Source organism: Leptonychotes weddellii, chromosome 8 (genome assembly GCF_054177405.1).
Source record: "Leptonychotes weddellii isolate Sample4059 chromosome 8, ASM5417740v2, whole genome shotgun sequence".
NCBI classification, from domain to species: domain Eukaryota; kingdom Metazoa; phylum Chordata; class Mammalia; order Carnivora; family Phocidae; genus Leptonychotes; species Leptonychotes weddellii.
This window is the reverse complement of record NC_138376.1, coordinates 57,927,256-57,947,736: the sequence shown is the minus strand read 5'-3', so window position 1 is coordinate 57,947,736 and position 20,481 is coordinate 57,927,256. Positions and strand designations below refer to the sequence as shown.

At 36.7% G+C, this 20,481-nt stretch overlaps 1 protein-coding gene across 2 annotated transcripts in view; it reads left to right on the top strand.

The window, feature by feature from the left end:
• Positions 1–20,481, top strand: part of LOC115937180 (uncharacterized) — a 331,655-nt gene that overhangs the window by 273,184 nt on the left and 37,990 nt on the right. For both annotated transcript variants that reach the window (XM_081828569.1, XM_081828570.1), the window contains exon 4: positions 16,098–16,192. In XM_081828569.1, coding sequence (XP_081684695.1) covers positions 16,098–16,192 — 95 coding nt within the window. The remainder of the gene's footprint in view (positions 1–16,097; positions 16,193–20,481) is intronic.

The following is a 20,481-nucleotide window of genomic DNA, read 5'->3' as shown; positions in this document are numbered from 1 at the left end:
TGACTACCTTTGGCTCAGGTCAAGCTCTCAAGGTCCTGGGATCCAGCCCTGGGACGGCTTCCTGCTCAGCGGGGAATCTGCTTCTCTCTCTCCCTCTGCTTCTCTTCCCTGCTTGTGCTCTCTCTCTCTCTCTCAAATAAATAAGTAAAATCTTAAAAAAAATAAAATAAAATGTTATTCCTGGGGCACCTGGGTGGCTCAGTCTGTTGAGCAGCCGACTCTTGGTTTTGGCTCAGGTCCTGATCTTAGGGTTGTGGGATCCAGCTGGGATCTGCTTGTCTCTCTCCCTCTTCCCTGCCCCTCTCCCCACTCATGCTCTCTCTCACTCTCTCTCTAAAATAATATTTAAAGATTTTTTTTTTTTTTAATTTATTTATTTGACAGAGAGATAGTGAGAGCAGGAACACAAGCAGGGGGAGTGGGAGAGCGAGAAGCAGGCTTCCTGCCGAGCAGGGAGCCCGATGCGGGACTCGATCCCAGGACCCCGGGATCATGACCCGAGCCGAAGGCAGACGCTTAACGACTGAGCCACCCAGGCGCCCTCTCTAAAATAATATTTAAAAAATGCTATTTCTTTATTGTATCTGGTATATTCTTCTGGTTCTTTTCCTCAAGTCTCCAGGTGATTACAGTGTGAGCCATTTCCATTATCTGGAATTCATCTTCCCTCCAGTTTTCCTCTTTTCCTATACCTTAGATTTTACTTCTATTAATTTTGTTTCTTGCCTTCCCCTAGTCTATAACCTCAGCATATTTATTTCATGTTTATAGCATACATAGGAATAGGACACACTTTCATCACTCTTAAGCAAACATGACATCAATTTTTTGTTAATAACATTTCACACAAGATGATGCTTTAATTCAGATTATACTTCTTGTGGATTTATGTTATTTCAGTGATTGTACAGAAAAGGAACTCATATTTACTTTCTACTATAACACCAAAAGTTATGCTCTGTTTAACATTATTTTATTTAGATTTCACAAAAATAAAATGAATTAGACATTACTATTCCCTTTTTTTTCAGATGTAAACACTGAGGCTCAGACTGTTAAATAACTTCCCGAGAGTCATATACTTTACAGAGGCCCACAGGACTCTCAAGGAAGGTATTGATTGTCTTTATTATATTGCCTCTTTGCACTATAAATGAATAAAATGCCAACTTTCTAATTAATTGTGTAGAAGCAGATTGTTCAAAGTATATTTAAATTGCTTCAGAAATACATTTTTTCTTTTGAGCATTTTTAAAGTACATTTTTTTCATAGAATGATGTTAAAACAAATATTTTATAGATTAAATTAAGTTACCCAAGAAATTTAAAGTATTTTAGCTTCAGGCGTTCGTTATATTCAGAAATATTAAGATTAATTTATTTGGAAATACTCTGAATTCCACTTACCCCAACTGAGTGGCTGTAATCTCCTTGTCTAAATCAGTGAGCTCTCCCTCTGCCCCATGACTGAGTAGGAAGCCCTGTCATAACAGTGGTTCAAATGTAAGGAAGCCAAGTATATCTTTGGCGGAGGATTAAATTCAAATTCTATCTCCCAATATAATACAGAATAGTTTTAAAGTCTGGGAAAATGCTTAATGGAATATGTCAGATGTTCTTTGAGCTACATTTAATTTTTACTTAATTAGATGGCCTGAAGTCTACATTCCCCAGTAAATGGGAAGATGTTTCCTTGGGCTTTTCTCAACAACGTTTATTCTCTGGATTCACTAAGAGTGAAGTCTACAAGGATTTAATTTTTCTCCATCTCTGAACCCATACCATGGAAAGGGCACTGAAAATAATCTATGGTATTCCTTAAACTCATTAGAGTCTTTTGAAATGATTTTCAACCACTTTGAGGCAGAGAACAGTTGTACAAACTTGAAGAACATTGCTGTATCAATAAAAATATATCATGATAGTCCTATTTAGAAACAACCCTCTTTACTAAAATCTGATGCAGAATCCCTAAGAATAAAATAGAATTTCAGGTAAGATAAGATTAGTTTTAGTTATTTGGATTTTTAATAGCTCTTAGTATTAGGCACACAGATACACAAACATTTTCTAATTTTCTATAAGGAAGCTTGTTTAGCTGTTTTTTTCTACTGTTTCTGAAGGTTGCTATGTTTCCCTGGAAAACTAATAAAAAGAAACTAATGGGATCCTGGTTTTAGAAAGACATTTGATTTTTATTGTGTTATTCTGTAACATAAGTTTGTTTATTCCATATGTTTTAATACTTATTCTCTCCTTTAATACTGAAATACAATGTTATATGAAAATATTTAAGTGGTTCACAGTATTTCTCTTTTCTCCTTAATATATACAAATGATGCCATATCTTAGCATCCATGTAAATGATGGTTATAACTTATAAAATGTTTTACAATTAAAGTCTCTCCAAAAACAAAATAAAACACCCCATTAGATTTTATGCAAACATAAAGTGAAGCTAATAAAAGTCACAGATTGGATCTGGATAAATGCCCATAAAACCATGGCAGTTAATTATGGTTCAAATGCTTGTGTTGCTGATGGCAAACTTACCTCATTCTAATCTTAACTTCTTTCTTAATCAACACATGCCTGTCATATATCAGGAACATTTCGACCCTCCGCATAGTTAAGACCTAGGAGAATTTAAAGCTTTGGGTTATATCTGAAAAGGTGTATCAAATTGCTCACCTGGGCAGTTTCCTGCATCTGTTTTTGTTCCCAAAGTCTATTTCCCACACAGCAGATAGAATGAACTTTGCAAGTATAAATCAGACCAAAACCCCTCCCTCCTAAAATTCTTCCAAGAGATTGCAGTTAGAATATAATGACAACTTTTTGCCATGGCCTATTGAGCCACAGATGATTCAGTTCCTTCCCATAGCCCAACCTTCTTTTCCAGCCACTCCTTCTGATTCACTCTTCTCCAGGCACACTGACATTCTGGCTCTTCTGCCAAACAGATCAAACTTCAGTCCATTCCTGGCCCTTTATGCTTGCTGATGGACCTGCTTTTGGATCTACAGATAGCTCACTCCTTTTCTGCATTTGAGTTTCTGCTCCAGTATTACATACTTCAGGATGTTTTTCCTGACAGCTCCACTGAAAACAGCCCTTGATTCTCCATCATACCTTTCCCCTTCCCCTGATTTATTCTTCTTCCTAGCATTAGTTGCTGCCAGAAGCTATATTATTATTTATTTGTTGCTTGCTTATTGTTAGCTTCTTTCACTAGAATGTAAGCATCTCAAGGCAGGATCTTGGTAACCACTGTGTGTCCAGAGCCTAGAACAATGTATGGCACAGAGTGGATACTCAGAAGGTATCTGGTGAATGGATGAATCATTCAATATGAAATAAAATGAACAATGTTTCACTCTCCTGAGCCCTAATTAGGTATTCTGAACCCAATTTCTTATCACTTCTTTAAAATGCTCTCTCTCCCAAATTATACCTTCTATGTGCTCTTTTTCAATCTCTACCTTGTTATGATAAACTTCTTTTTCATTATCAGCTTCAATTATAATCCTATCTCCAGAACTTACTTTTTAAATGATATATTTCTGAAACTATTGTTTTCTCAACTTTAAAGTAGGGATAGTATCAATAATTACCTCAGGGCTATTGTGAAAATTTATAGTAGATATTTCTTTGTTCTTATAATACTCAACTGCTCAACAGCATTTGGTATACTACATTCTTTTTGAAATACTTTCTTCCCTTAACTTTGACTATAAACTACTCTCCTGATTTTCTTTCCATTTATTCATTCCCTGCCTCTCTATTTTTGTTCAAATTCTAATGTTAATATGTCCCAAAGCTAACTTGGGCTCTCTTTTGTTTTATTCTCTCTTTTTCTTCCCCTCCTGATCTCTCCCTTCTTTTCCTTCCACTCCTCTTTCTCTTCTCTCTAATATGGCACTCATTGGTAATTTAAACCACTTTCATTCTTTAAATAACTTCTATTTCCCAATATGCTCCAAATGTTTATCTCCTTTTTTGACTTCAGATTGATAAATCCAACTGCTGACTTGATATATATACTTAGATGTATACATCACTTTACTTGTTCATAATTAGATGTGTGTCTTCCTTTATTTGCTCAAAACAGTTTTGATTCTCCCCCTCTCCCCATCCCATTTTCCCCTCTATTCTTTATTAGTAAATGACACCATTATGCTTTCACTTGCTTCAATCAAAAATCTAGGTTTTCTCTTGATACCTATCTGCTTTTCATTACCCACACCCAGTTGACAACCAAGATTTGCATATCTTGAAATTATATTTTCAATCATCCATCCCCTTTTCTTCATCTCTTGCCATACCACTGGAGAGTCTTCAAACCAGTCCCTCTATGTCCATTATTGAACCAACTTCCAAATCTATTTTCCATGTGCAACCAGAGCTTAAACATTTAATCATGTTACTCTCTTGCTTAAAAACATTTCAGTAGTTTCCCATTATAAGTTCAGTAATACCAACTTTCTTACCATGGCCTGGCCTTCCCTAATCCATGTCTTACCCATTTTCTCCTGGCTCATCATTCTCCAGTCTCTTTCATCTCCTTTCTTTTCTCAGACAAACCAGACTATTACTTTTCTTTCAGACTAGTTTTACTTGCTCTTCCATTTGCCTGAGACCTTACTTTTTCCAGCCCTTCATATGGCTGGGGCCTATTCATCCTCATTTTAGCCTAAATTTCATCTTCTCAAAAGGTCTTTTAACCTACCCTGCACCTGCTATGTCCAAATTCTTCTATTATATCTCCCAACTTATTTCCTATGTTACAATTGTGCAGCCTGAATTTTGCTTATTTATTACTGGTTACCGTGTTCATTGGCCATATTCTCTAGAATCCTCACATCCATGGGGATAGAAAACATGTCTGTTTTGTTCACTGCTGTGTCCCTGATGCTTAGAACATTGCCTAGATCATTCATTCAACTAATGAGTGAATGAAATGAGATAACGTATAAAATGTACTTGGTATTGTGTTGGCAAATGGAAAGTGCTCAATAAATGTTAACTTTTGTTATTGAAAATATTGTTCCTTTTTTACCCTATGACTTCAGTATTGTAACCTAGGGGATGGGGAGTGTGAGTGGGGAGGAGAGAGAGAGAGAGAGAGAGAGAGAGAATAAGAAAGAGAGGAGATATTATTGTTTCCACTTACTGCTTAAAACAGTCAATTCAATTTCCTTCTTTCTTTGAAATAAGCCTAAGAGAGAGATGTTTTAGCAGCTATTTTAGGAGGAGGGGAACTACCTGGCCATGTCATAGTCTTCAGTTGTGGTAAATTTGGGTTGAGGGACAAGTATTTATGCATTAATTCACACATTTATTCAGTTTTGTTGAGTACCTATTATGGGTCTCATGTCTACTTTGGCTCTTTGAAAAGTAAAATGTAAAAATGACTCAATTCACCCAACTCTCCAAGGTCGTGTTAGAGTGACTTAATAAATCACAAACTTCAGAACACTAGATGAACAATGCACACAATATGCATACAATAATACAGACAATAAATGCAGGGAGGGAAAATTTATTTCCCAGGAATAACATCTGGCATAAGTCTTGAAGAATAGGTATAGGGGAAAGATTCCTGTGATGACCCTTTCAGATAACTCAGTGGATGTTTTAGGGAAACTTCTCCCCCAGTGTGTTCTTTTCTCCTGTATTCCCCTTTTTGGGGTGATCATGGAACCTATCGTCCAAGTGAGAAATCACATATCTACTCCTAGACAATGGCCAGACTGGGTTGACTCAATGTCCATTTAGTAATTCCCCTTCTTTCTAGTTCTGTTATTACTGCCTTTTTTCTGGCATTCGCTCCTCCAGTCCACCCTCCACTTTACTGTCACAGTAATATTTATAAAGTAGAGTCTTGATACATCACTGTACTACTTAAAACTCTTCAGCAACCATTGATTTCCTTTATGTGTGTGTGTGTGTGTGTGTGTGATTTAGTTTGATATCAGTTTGTGTTTGTGTGACACTACTTCCTGTGATAGTAGGTCTTTTTATGCTGTTTTTCTCATCGCTCTCTTCCTATGGCATCTTTGTTTTTCATACTTGCATTTTTAGTGCCTACCACAGTCCATGGTACACACCAGGTCTCCTTAGAGAAACCTTGGCCTTCCACTCTGACAAGTACTGCTCTCTATCCTAATCTCTCTCACACATTATGCTGTTTTGTGATCTTTATATGTCCTAGCATCTTGGGAGCTATTTCTTATTAATGTTTAACTAAATAAGCTGGACTGGTGAGGTGCAATTATGAAATAGTATTCATTTCCTCCCTCCCAAATCCTGAAATACTGTAGGCTTTTCCTGCTTCATCTCAGGGAGATACCTCACACAAATCTCATGGCTTTCCCCATCTCAGGCATTATAATAGTCTCATATTTAGTTGTCAAAAATCCCAGTGAAGGGTGCCTGGGTGGCTCAGTCGTTAAGCGTCTGCCTTCAGCTCGGGTCATGATCCCAGGGTCCCCGGATCGAGCCCCGCATCGGGCTCCATGCTCAGCAGGGGAGCCTGCTTCTTCCTCTCCCATTCCCCCTCCTTGTGTTCCTTCTCTCACTGTGTCTCTCTCTGTCAAATAAATAAATAAAATCTTTAAAAAAGGAATCCCAGTGAAATCTTAATTTAGATTTCAATTGTTCGTCCAGTTCAAAAATTCTCCCCATTTCCTCAGTTCAGATCTGAACTTGGCTCAGAAACGTGCACTTGAAAGAGGTAGGATTAAGATGAGGGCCTGCTCTCTTGCCATCTCTCCTTACTTTGCTCTTATACTTTCCTTCTCTTCCCACTGCACTGCTTTGGCTCCGTTAGGACTACAGTTGGTACCATTGTCATTCTAGCTTCTACACTGCTTCCCAGAGTTACCCCATAGAACTAAGCATCAGTTACCCTCAGTTGTAGCTGGCTGGCCCATACTTTCGTGACTGCCTTCTTTTCCCTGTCATCTTTCTTCACCTTTCTACCAGTGTTCTCTGCACATTGACAATAAGCTTCTTCCTCAAATATTTGTCTCAGGATCTTCCTCTAGGGCAAAGGCTGATTCACCTTTTCTGTAAAAGGCCAAATAGTAAATATTTCAGGCTTTGTGGATCATGTCATCTCTTTATCAATCACTCAACTCTGCCACTGGAAGCCCAAAAGCAGCCATAGGTAATATGTGAACAAGTGAATGTGCCTGTGGCAAAAATTGTCAGAGAAGTGATAAAACCACTTATTATGATGGTGAATTTATCCTTTTCTTTCTGTAAGTCTATCAAATTTTGCTGTATATATGTTATTTTATTGGGCTAGTTGAAGTTTAGAATTGTAATAGCTTCTTGTTGAACTGAACCTCTTATCATAATGTAGTGTTCCTATTTATTTCTAATGATGTTTTCTGTCTTAAAATCTGTGTATTAGCTAGTAAAGAGTGACCCCAGCTTTATTGTGCCCAGAATTGGCCTTATATATAAAAGATAATTTCCTGTCCTTTTACATTCAGCTCTTCTATATCCTTATGTATTATGCATGCATTTTGGACTAAATGTTTGTGTTGCCCATATGTTGGAACTCTAACCCTCAATGTGATGGTTATGGAGATGAGACTTTGGGAGTAATTAGGTTTAAATGAGGTCACAAGGATGAGGCCTCTATGAATGGGATTAATGTCTTTAAAAGAGGAAGAGAGACTAGAGTTCTGTCTGTCTCTCTCTTTCTCTGCTGTATGAGGATACAGCAAGAAAGCAGCCATCTGCAAGCCTAGAAGACAGACTTCACCAGGAACCAAATCTGACAGCATCTTGATCTTAGACGTAGCCTCTAGAACTGTGAGATATAAATGTCTACTGTATATACCACCCAGCTATGCTATTCTGTTGTAGCATCCTTAGCTAAGACAGTGTGCCTCTCATACACTGCATGTAACTGAGTGAAAAAATGTTTGACATTCTCTGTGGTTTACATGGCAAGATTTTTAAAAATTTATTTTGATTACTGGAGTATTTGTACATGTTTCTATCATCGTATTTTGTGATTTTCATATTATTCCACTTTTTTTTTAAAGATTTTATTTATTTATTTGACAGAGAGAGAGACAGTGAGAGAGGGAACACAAGCAGGGGGAGTGGGAGAGGGAGAAGCAGGCTTCCCGCTGAGCAGGGAGCCTGATGCAGGGCTCGATCCCAGGACCCTGGGATCATGATCTGAGCTGAAGGCAGCCACCTAACTGACTGAGCCACCCAGGCGCCCCTATTCCACTTTTTTAAAAAAAGATTTTATTTAGTTATTTGACAGAGTGAGAGAGAGAGAGAGCGAGGGAGCACAAGCAGGGGGAGATGCAGAGGGAGAGGGAGAAGCAGGCTTCCTGCTGAGCAGGGAGCCCAACGTGGGGCTCAATTCCAGGACCCTGGCATCATGACCTGAGCCGAAGGCAGACACTTAACTGACTGAGCCACCCAGGCACCCCTTATTCCACTTTTTTACATTTCTCTTTTTTCTTGCCTCTTTAATCTTTTGATAGGCTACCTTTGTTTTCTTATTCATTTTTCCTGTTCTGTTTCATAATTATACATATTTTCCTTTCTAAATAGTTATTTTTGAAGTATTATCATACTATCTGAGTCTAAATATTATATCAAAATCCCTCTCCCGAAGACATATACACCATGGAATATATAGACTCCAATCTATCCTGACTTATGTGGTATTACTGTCCATTATTTGTTCTGTTTTTTTAATCCACAAATCAGATACTGTTTTCCTTTTATTTCTTAATTCAGACAGTGTTTATTGAAAATTATCTACATGTTTGCCAATCATTTTGTTCATCCTTTTTTCTTGCATCTCCTATTTCTTTTTGCTTTCATTTCTTTCTACCTAGAGTACATCTTGGTAGGTTGTTATTGTAGACAGTTGATCGTAAACAGTCTCAGTTTTTGACTATATCATTCCAAAAAAGTAGTTTCACAGGTTCACAATTCTAGGTCAGTTGTTTCTTTTGACATTCCAATGATATCATTCAACTGTCTTCTGATCCTGGGTAAGTAATTTAATCTCCCTAAAACTTAATTTCTGTGATTCAATTAAAAAATAATCCAAACGTATGTGGTATGGTAAGCACTGTGAATTGTGTAACACTGATTGATGAATCACAGACCTGTACCCCTGAAACAAGTAATACATTATATGTTAATAAAATAAATAAATAGACTAGACTAGACTAGACTAGAATAGAATATCACTTGTAATACCAAAAATAAATAAATAAATAATAATCCAAACGTAACCAGGGGCCCCCTGGACAAATTGGGTCCCCTGGACAAATTGCTTGCTGAGACCCAGGTCTTCCTTCCTGTCAGTGGGAGGAGCTACTCTGGGGACTTTCTATGGTAGGAGAGGCTGAGATAGTTCAGGCCTCAAGATTTCTAGGGCCTGGGAGCTAGCTTCCAGACGACTGCTATAAACTGCTGGTACCCCAAACCAGACTGCACCTAAAACACAGTCTGATTATTTCCCCCCAACCCAACTGCTATATCATACATACCCTGTTAAAGATAAAGAATATGGAATCACACAAGAGTTCAGCAGAGTATCCTGCTTGACAAGCCTTACTATAAGATAATGAGCATACGGGAACCCATGCTTTCTTTGTGCTGACTCTGGTCTTTTACAATTCTCCCTTTCCCCAATAAAGCTTACTGCTTAGCGAATGCTGTGTGGTTTTGCACAACTCATTTGAAGTCCTAGTACATGATAAGTGGTCTAATGGCACAACAGATTCCTAGTCTACACCATGATAGTACTAATGCCATTTAGTTGGTGTTAAAGTTAGGTGGCATGATACATGTTAAGTACTTGGTACATAGAAAGAGCTCAATAGTTGTTGGGTGATATGTTTTTGTTATCAAAAACATGAAGGACCCTTTTATTCACTCTTGTTTAAAATGTTCTCCTTTAATCATATATGGGAGTTCTATCTAAGGTGAATTTTTTCTCCCCATATATTCGTATGTTGCCTAGTAACGATCACTGGCTTCTTAGAATAAAAAATAAAATCAACCATAGTTTCTACACAACAGAGTCTGCTAACACTTGGATGAAAACACTTGATTAAGAATTAATCTCGGGCGCCTGGGTGGCTCAGTTGGTTAAGCGACTGCCTTCGGCTCAGGTCATGACCCCGGAGTCCCGGGATCAAGTCCCGCATCGGGCTCCCTGCTTGGCAGGGAGTCTGCTTCTCCCTCTGACCCTCCCCCCTCTCATGCTCTCTGTCTCTCATTCTCTCTGTCTCAAATAAATAAATAAAATCTTTAAAAAAAAAAAAAAGAATTAATCTCTACTATTAATTATGAAATGCTTTAACAAACACAAAATGTGTAATAATTGTTTATTGTTTTTCATTTGAGAGAGTGCACCCACATCATGGGAGCAGAAAGACTCTGAAATTAATTAGCAATTGATCATGACAGCATGTCATCCTATTCAATTTATACAACACCTGCCCTGATTATTTTTGAATCCATGAAGGAGAACAAGCATAGCAAACTGGCATTTGACAAACAAGCGACTTAATTAAAAGGCTATGAGGGACAGCAAATGGAACAAAAACTAATCAGAAAAATAATGTTTGCTAAAAGTTGACAGACAGATTATTACTATGAAGCAAAAATACTGGTGCATAAAATAACCTTATCTTTCAAACGTTTATTGTAGGTATAGCTTTTGGTGGAGGGCTCAATTCAGCAAATTTACCTATTCTTCTTAGTTGCTTGAGGGTATATATGGAGGTCCAGATGTCATTGCTGTCTCTAATAATTTTACAGGGTATCAGGGAGGCATGACAGGGAGGCATAAGATATTAAAAGAATGATAGGGTTGTTCAAGAAAACTTTTATAGTATCGATGGTCCTTAAGTTGCCTTATAAAAAAAAGTATAGGAAAGATAAACAGACATAGACGGCGACTGTATATTGGAGTCATTGTGCATTTTTGTGATAGATGTTGTTTGATATTTGTGTGAGGATGGGGGTGGCTTTCTCTGCCCACCATCATCCCCACAAAAATATCAGACAATATCTATCAGGCATTTCAAAGCTTCCAGGATATATTTTTTTAAAATTCTAATTCCAGTATAGTTAACATTACAGTGTTATACTAGTTTCAGGTGTACAATATAGTATTCAACAATTCTATGTATTACTCAGTGCTCATCAAGATAAATGTACTCTTAATCCCCATCACCTATTTCACCCATCCTCCCCACCTCCCCTCTGGTAACCACTTGTTTGTTCTCTATAGTTGAGTCTATTTCTTGGTTTGTGTCTCTCCCCTCCCCTTTTTTTCATTTGTTTTGTTTCTTAAATTCCACATATGAGTGAAATCATATGGCATGTCTTTCTCTGACTTATTTCATTTAGCATAATACTCCCTAGCTCCATCCATGTCATTGCAAATGTCAAGATTTCATTCTTTTTTGTGGCTGAAAAATATTCCATTGTATATACACACCATGTCTTCCTTATTCATTCATCAGTTAATGGGCATTTGGGCCGCTTCCACAATTTGACCATTGTAAATAATGATGCAATAAACATAAGGGTGCATATATCATTTCAAGTGTTTTCATATTCTTTGGGTAAATACCCAGTAGTGCAATTACTGGATCATAGGATAGTTCTATTTTTTTGAGGAACCTCTATACTGTCTTCCACAATGACTGCACCAGTTTGCATTCCCACCAATAGTGCTCAAGGTTCTTATTTCTCCACAGCCTCACTGATACTTGTTCATACTACTGAATACAATCTACAATTTAATGCAATTGAGTTCTTGAGTTTTAATTTTAACTCCATTCTGAAAGGTGTGAGGTAGTATCTCATTGTGGTGTTGACTTGCATTTTCCTGATGATGAGTGATGTTGATCATCTTTTCATGTGTCTGTTGGCCAATTCTATATCTTCTTTGGAGTAATGTCTATTCATGCCTTTTACCCATTTTTAATTGGATTATTTGGTTTTGTTTGTGTGTTGAGTTGTATAAATTCTTTATATATTTTGAATAATAACCCTTTATTGGATATGTCATTTGCAAATGTCTTCTCTCATTCAGTAGGTTGTCTTCTCATTTTGTTGATAGTTTCCTTTGCTGTACAGAAGCTTTTTATTTTGGTGTAGTCCAAATAGTTCATTTTTACTTTTATCTCTCTTGCCTCAGGAGACATATCTAGAAAAAAATGTTACTATGGTCATTGTCAGAGACATTACTGCCTGTGTTCTCTTCGAGGATGTTTTTGGTTTCAGGTCTCACATTTAAGTCCTTAATCCATTTTGAATTTCCTTTTGTTTATGGTGTAGGAAAGTGGTCCAGTTTCATTGTTTTGCAGGTAGCTAGCTGTCCAGTTTTCATATTACAACAGCATTTGTTGAAGATACTGTCATTTTCCCATTGTATATTCTTGCCTCTTTTGTTGAAGATTAATTGATCATAATATCAAGGGTTTGTTTCTGGGCTTTCTATCCTGTTCCACTGCTTTATGTGTCTGTTTTTGTGCCAATACTATGCTGTTCTAATTACTACAACTTGGTAGTATAAATTGAAATCTGGAATGTGATACCTCCAACTTTGCTTTCCTTTTTCAAGATGACTTGGCTATTCGGGATCTTTTGTGGTTCCATACAAATTTTAGGATTGTTCTAGCTCTGTGAAAAATGCTCTTGGTATTTTGACAGGAATTGCATTAAATTGTAGATTGTATTCAGTAGTATGGACATTTTAACAATATTTTCCCTCCAATCCATGAGCATGGAGTACCTTTCCATTTGTTTGTGTCATCTTCAATTTCTTTCATCAACATTTTAGGTTTATTTATTTATTTATCAGAGAGAGCACAAGCAAGGGGAGTGGCAGGCAGAAGGAAAAGCAGGCTCCCCACTGAACAAGGAGCCCAATGTGGGACTCAATCCCAGGACCCTGGGATCATGACCTGAGCTGAAGGCAGGCACTTAACCGACTGAGCTACCCAGGCATCCCCTTTCATCAACATTTTGTAGTTCTCATAATACAGGCCTTTCACCTTCTTGGTTAAGTTTCTTCCTAGGTATTGTGTTATTTTTGGTGCAATTGTAAATGGGATTGCTTTCTTAATTTCACTTTCTACTGCTTCATTATTAGCATATAGAAATGTGACATTTTGATTTTGTATTGCTTCTAGGTTATTTTAATTTTTCCTATTGATGAATCTCCTAATTCTAATTCTTTGCCCTAGAACTTCTAAAGAATTTTTGGTAAACTAGTACAAAACTTTAAGTTTATTTATTTTAGTAGGTGAAGACAAAGCCCGTTATTCTGTAATATTCAGTATATTTATGCAATTCTGGAAGTTTATATACTGTTTAGTTTCTTGGACAACTTCTTTCTTATTTTGAGCAGTATTCCAAGCTCAGCGTTAATTCTTATTTACATCTCCAAGAACATCTTGGGTCAAACATAACCTTGACTGGAGTTCAGAAATTGAGCCTCAGAAAAAATGAGAACATCAAAAGAGACCTTAATGTGTTATATTGGCAATAGAACAAACCAATAAAGAATAGATGTGTTGCTTCACATCAAAGGTATAATTTTCCTTATAATAAAGAAAATACATATTTGCCTTTGTCTTTTATATCAAAATGAATTATTTTCTGAAAGAGAATTCTTAGTAAATGATATCTAGCCTATGTTTGAACAAGTCCATTGATGGCAAAATCACCCATCACCCCCTCTTGAAGGGGTTCATTCATTTTTGTAGAAAAAATATTGTAGAAGGTGGCTATGAAAGAGGGTAAGTATGTACATAAATGTAAACAGCAATATGAGGTGATAGGAGAGAGGAACAGGCAAACTTACATTTTTCTAAAAGCATGAAAGTGGAGAGTTTATAACCATAGACTTGAGAGTTCAATGGTAATATTAAATAAAAATCTAGAAAATATTTTTACAAAGATTCACTGGTATGAAATTAAATGTAAGATTCTAAACTTGGATCCAAATACTAACTTCACAAATAAAGATAGGAGGGGATTTGGCAGCATATATATGAAGGGGACATTTTCTAGTTGAAACTGAGAGTAAGTTCAATATGAATTAACAGTATGGTTTGTCTGACAAAAGAGATAAAGCCATTCTTGCTTTTAAAATTTTCTTTCAAGAGATAATTTTCCTTGTTAGAGAAGACAGAAATAAAACAGAATCTCTATCTTCTTTATTATTCATCAAAATTATATCACTGACTTCAAGAAGTCCCTCTATCATTTCTTTCTATTTGCTTTATTGCTAAACACAGCCATCTTAGGCTACATTAAAAGAAACATAGTATCTAGAAAGGGGACATGATGTTATCTGCTCTTACGGTATAATGTTCAGATCACACTTTGAGTATGACATTCAATTTTGGAAACCAGATTATAAAAGCTACATGAACAAACTAAATATTTCACAGAATGGTCAAGAAGATGGAAGAACTTAAAATCCTGCTTTACAAAATATGGTGGAAAGAATTATAGGTATTTAATCCAAAAATGGTAGATACTAGAGAAATATGTTATTGAATACAAATATGTTATATTCTATTATGTGGGAAGGTATTTTGATTTGTTTGAATGACCCACTGGATCACTGGTTGAAGCTAAAAGGAGATAGTTTTTCCTCAGTTTAAGGAAGAAAATTCTAAAATTCCAAATTATCTAGAAAGCAATAACCTTTTTTATCAGTGGAGATGTTCAAGCACTGGGTGGACCATAACTCACCAGGGATATTGTGGAGAATATTAAAGCACATATATATATATATATATATATATATATATATATATATATATATATATTACTATGGCCTCAGTTACATATTATATATAAGACTTATACATATTATATATACTTACATATTATATGTAATATATATTACATATTATAGGCAATTACATATTTTATATTTATATATATATATATATTACTCAGCCATAAAAAATAATGCAATGTTGCCATTTGCAATGACATGGATGGAGCTAGAAAGAATTATGCTAAGTGAAATAAATCAAAGAAAGACAAATACCATATGATTTCACTCCTATGTGGAATTTAAGAAACGAAACAAATGAGCAAAGGGAAAAAAAAAAAGAGAGAGAGAGAGAGGCAAACCAAGAAAGAGACTCTTAGGTATAGAGAGCAAACTGATGGTTACCAGAGGGGAGATGGGTGGGGGGATGGGTTAAATAGGTGAGGGGATTAAGGAGTGCACTTGTGATGAGCACAGGGTGTTGAATGGAATCACTATATTGTACACCTGAAACTAATACTACACTGTATGTTAACCAACTGGAATTAAGTAAAAATTAAGTAAAAACTTAAAAAGGGATATAAGTATGGTCAGAAGTGATGAGTAGTTATGTCTCTTCCAACCTTGAAATTCTGTAAATTGCAAACAACTTTATATTTGTTTTTTTTTTTTAATTGGACTACTATTGTCCAGCTAACTGGACTACTCTCTTTAATAGATCACATAATTTAGTCTAGGAGAGCTAACTTTCTAAATAGGATAATCCCCTGAAGTATTGCTTTGGAATATAGTAACCTTAGTTTAATGATCCAAACTAATACTGGGGTAATGTTTGCTAAAGCAAAAGGAGAACAGCAGTTGCACTGTGGCCACTTAATAGGCCATGTTTGAAGACTATTATGAATTTGAGGCCATAGTTGGTGACATTTAATATGTCTGTATCAGTGATTCTCAACCAGGGGTAATTTTGCACTCTAGGAGGCATTTGGCAATGTCTGGAGCTATCTTTGGTTGTCTCCACTGGAGGGGAGCTTTTGACATCTGTTGGGGAGCTTTTGACATCTGGTGGATAGAGGCCAGGGGTGCCACGAAACATCATTACAATGCATAGGATGGTTTCCCACAACAGAGAATTAAGTGGTTCAAAAGGCCAAAATTGAGAAATTCTGGTCTATGTAAGAGGGTTCTTCCCTCTGCCCTCAATTTAGTTACATTTCTTTATCCACAAATTCTCTTTTTATCTGTCATTTTTTAAATGTCTAATTAATTTATTTATTTATCTTGACAGGGAACCCAAGTTTTCTGGATCAGAAAATAGACAAATTACTTCTCACGGAGCACCTTAGTGCCAGTTCTCCAGGCCCCACTTCTCCACACAGTGACGTAAGTAAGACCTGATGTCCTTGCCCAGGCACCACAGGAGAGGAACCCTAAAATTATGAATCTTATATCTTATGTAGAGTGGCTGGCACATCTGCTTGTCTTCCCCTCAGAAGATGTAGAGAGACTTTTGCTCTAGAATTTAAACAATTCTTCTCTGGATAGAGGGTGGGAAGATCTTATTTCACACTCAAGCAAGGCATTTACCCCAAGTAAATGGCTTCAAGGAGAGTTAAGAGGTCTCTCCAGTCGTCTCTATTTTTAGGGTCTCTATTTCAGTTACCCTGTAATGCAGGTTGCTAGGTATCTTTGCTCAAAAAGCTCTAATCATGGAGCAACATGAGAATATTCATGGAGCATTGAACCCTGACATTATCCAGGAACTTATTCCTTTTCTTGCCCTCTCTCATGTAATTCTCACCCCACCATGTCTCATTAGGGGGGTAGCACTATCTTGACCTACTTTCTCATGAAATTTAGAGCATCTTGTGATGCTTAAATGAAGCTATGAACTCTTGAATTTCCTTAACAAAACCCCTCCGACCTAAGATTTAATAGAAATCTGTGAGGCTTATTTCATTTGATCTATCATGAAATGTAGTGATTTTCATAGATTATGGTTTACTGCACTTTGGGCAATAGATACATTTGTGAAAATTCAATTTTGTAAATTGAATAGTATAATTGCATGAAAGAAGCGCTATGTTTGATGGAAACCTATCATGAATCCTTTTATGAAGTGGTCTCCAATGTGAATAATAAGTCCTCATTGTTATCCTTTTATTTTTTGTGTAAGTTGGAATCAATTTTAAATGTAGAGTGTGCATATATCATAATAGCGGTGAGAGTAGAGTTTTTGTGGGAATATCATAGAATTTTTGAACCAACAGAAAAGAAATTACAACTTTAGAAAAGGAAAAGGATAAGAAAGAACATTATCTTTAGCAAAGTTGGTGGAATTTTCTTGCAAGTTTCATTATTAATCTAAATATTGAAGTTCAGGTCCCAAATCAATGAGTGAAAACTATTTAGCCAAAATTGAAAGCTTAAAAAAATTTGTGAACATTTAAACTGAGAGTGATGTCTTGGGAATCACAAGGTACATAACAGAGAAGCAGGCATGCTGTTATGTATAGAAGGGACTAAATAAGCATTAACTAAATTGAATTAAAAGGAAGTATTTAGACAATTTTTCAGAGGTATTACTGGTATGTCCACTTACCTCTGTTTTTTGTCAATTCTCTAATTTCCATGTTGACCTACCTTCAACTTCTCTCACAAGAACACCTGGGAACAAATTCAAAGAGACTTGTTTCTGAATTAGTTTCCATTTGTCTGTCTCTTGGATGCTCTTAATTTTGTACACTGAAAATAATTATTACACTGTAATAATTTTAATTGATTTAGAACTGATAATATTTAAAATTAAAAGCTCTCTAACTTTGGGCAATGAGAATCTCATTGCCCATACATGTAATTGTCCCCATCTTGCCCTCTTTGCTACCCTATCTGTTTTGGAGCTTCTACCACTTAGCTACATTCTGCAGTGTGTTCTGAAGGGCCCACAGTGTGTGGAGATTTATTTAAGACAGTCTCTTTGCAAGTTGTTTGAATTGTTTTGGAAAAAAATCTGAAATATATACCTTTTAAAAATACAAACCTTATTCTGTTTTGTTCCTTATATTAGAGCAATAATTTATTGCTGTATGACAGGATTCCTCTCTTAGCTATAAGCAAATAGCTGTAAGGTTAATTATTTATTAAAGTACCTTAGGCAGGGAAAATTTGCGTCTACCAGAGAAACTGTTTGCCTTTTTGGAACTTTAAAGAGTTTCTGATATTTCTCTCTCTCTCTCTTTTTAAGGATTCTATTTATTATTTATTTATTTATTTATTTATTTATTTATTTATTTATTTATTTATTTGTTATTTGAGAGAGAGAAAGCATGAGCTGGGGAAGAGGGAGAGAGAGAAGCAGACTCCCCACCGAGCAGGGAGCCCAATCCGACATGGGGCTCAATCCCAGGACCCTGAGATTATGACCCCAGCCTGAGGCAGACACTTGAGCCACCCAGGCGCCCCTATTTTTCTCTTTCTTGACATTCATCCATTTAGCTCTTTCCAAACATGTATGTAGAATTAGGCACAATTTTTAGTGTTCCCAGGCACCTTGCATGCATTACCTCATTTAATTCCCATTACAACCCAGTAGAATATTCTTTTTTTTTTTTTTTTAAAGATTTTATTTATTTATTTGACAGAGAGAGACAGCGAGAGAGGGAACACAAGCAGGGGGAGTGGGAAAGGGAGAAGCAGGCTTTCCGCAGAGCAGGGAGCCCGACACGGGGCTCGATCCCAGGACCCTGGGACCTGAGCCAAAGGCAGATGCTTAACGACTGAGCCACCCAGGCGTCCCAGTAGAACAGATATTCTTATCTCAGGAGGAAACGTTACAGAGACATTACCAGCTGGTCACAGACATTGCTTACCCAGAACTGGGAAGTTTAGGAATGGCACAAAGAGCCTAGGGTGGTATCTTGGTCACTGTCAGTGCTGGGTGTCCTCCTGGTGCAGACCTCAAAGGGGCAGAGTGGCACATGGAGGCAGCTGCAGTGGTGGGTGGTGGGAATTAAAAAATACCCTCTGCATTAAACCAAGACTGGAATAGATGTAACAGAAACCAATATACAATAAGTAATTTAGTCACAGTAGGGAAGAATGAGGTGGATATATGTATGCGAAGTAATCCTTTCAGTGTTTTGCATTCCAAAATCTAAGGGGTAAATTAGTTACTATGTTTTAGCAAATAGAAGATGTTTGATACATGAGTTGCACTGTTTGTTCTCTGTGCCTAGTGAACTGGAGAAAGTGACTCAGTTTGAGTTTTGAACACAAGAAAAGTCTCTCAACATCAAAGAGATTAAGGTGACTTGTTCACGTATTCATTCAATCAACAATATTTATGCATACCAAACATGTGCCAGGAAGTGTCCTAAGAACTGGGGATGCAGAAGTGAATACAGCTATTAAGGTTCCTTGACAGCGTCCTGGGGCTGACATTCGAGAGTGTGTGTGTGGCAGCGGTGGGGGGGCAGCAACAAACAAATGCTAGTTAAATAAGAACAATAATCAGAGAGTAAGAACTGCAGAAAATTAACATCAGGTAATGTCACAGAGAATAACCTTGTGGCTACTATCCATTGGCTGGTTGAGAAAGGGCTCTCTGGAAATGGAATTTGTTCTAAGATCTGAATGACAAGGAGATAGCCATGCAAAAATGGGGGTTGAAGTAGGGGGTGGGAGGCCCTTAGTTTAGGGACTCTACACAGAGAGAACAAGCTTGTTGAGTTTGGAAACCTAGGGTGAGGATGTGGTGGTAGGAGATGAGTCATGGAAGGAGGAAGGACAGGGCTTGGTGAGCCACAGTAAGTGGTCAGGATTTTATTCCAACGGCAATGAGAAACCTCTGGAGGCTTGCAGGTAGGTCACTGAAAAGTTGTGATTTTCCCAGTCTCCTTATCTATAAGATAAAGTAATAAAATAACCTATCTCAACATATATTCTATTTTTGTGAAAAATAATCTATCATATACTAAATGCTCAATAAATGTGTGTTTAATAATGGTAATGACCATTTTTCTTAACAGTAACATACCATAGAAGCTGTAGAGTTGTTATCTTTGAGATTTAGAGAATAGTAAAAATGCCAACTACTTTTTACTGAGTGTCTACTGTATGTTTATATTATCTAATTTAATCTGCATTTCAACTTTTGGCAGAGGAAACTAACTTTTAAAGAAGTTAAGAAACTTGCTCAAGGTCACAGTTGGTTAAGGATAGAGCAAGAATTTCAATTTCACTAATGGTCTTTCTGACTCTAAAGTGAATGCTCTTTCTTCTATGCCATGCTGCCGCATGGACATTGTGTGCCCTGTATTCTCTTGATGGTCTGTGGTTGTAGCAGATGATCCCTTATTGAAGGCCTTCTGGCTTTTATTGAGCCTCTATTTTATAGAGCAGTTTGTCACATAAACCATAAATCACAAAATAGTCTTCAGTAATTTGTTCTGGGCATTGCCATATTTGACTAAATTATCCTATAAAGTAATATTTATAATTCTGTCCTCCACATCTTTCCATTTTATATGTAAGTATTGAGAGGAAAGCTATCAAAGAAATAGAAACCGACAGAGGAGAAAGTAGTGCTAAAGGCACTGCTTGAATTCAAGATGTTATTATAATTGTTATTATTAAATGGATTACTGGGAGATGAATGCGGTAATAAAAAGAAC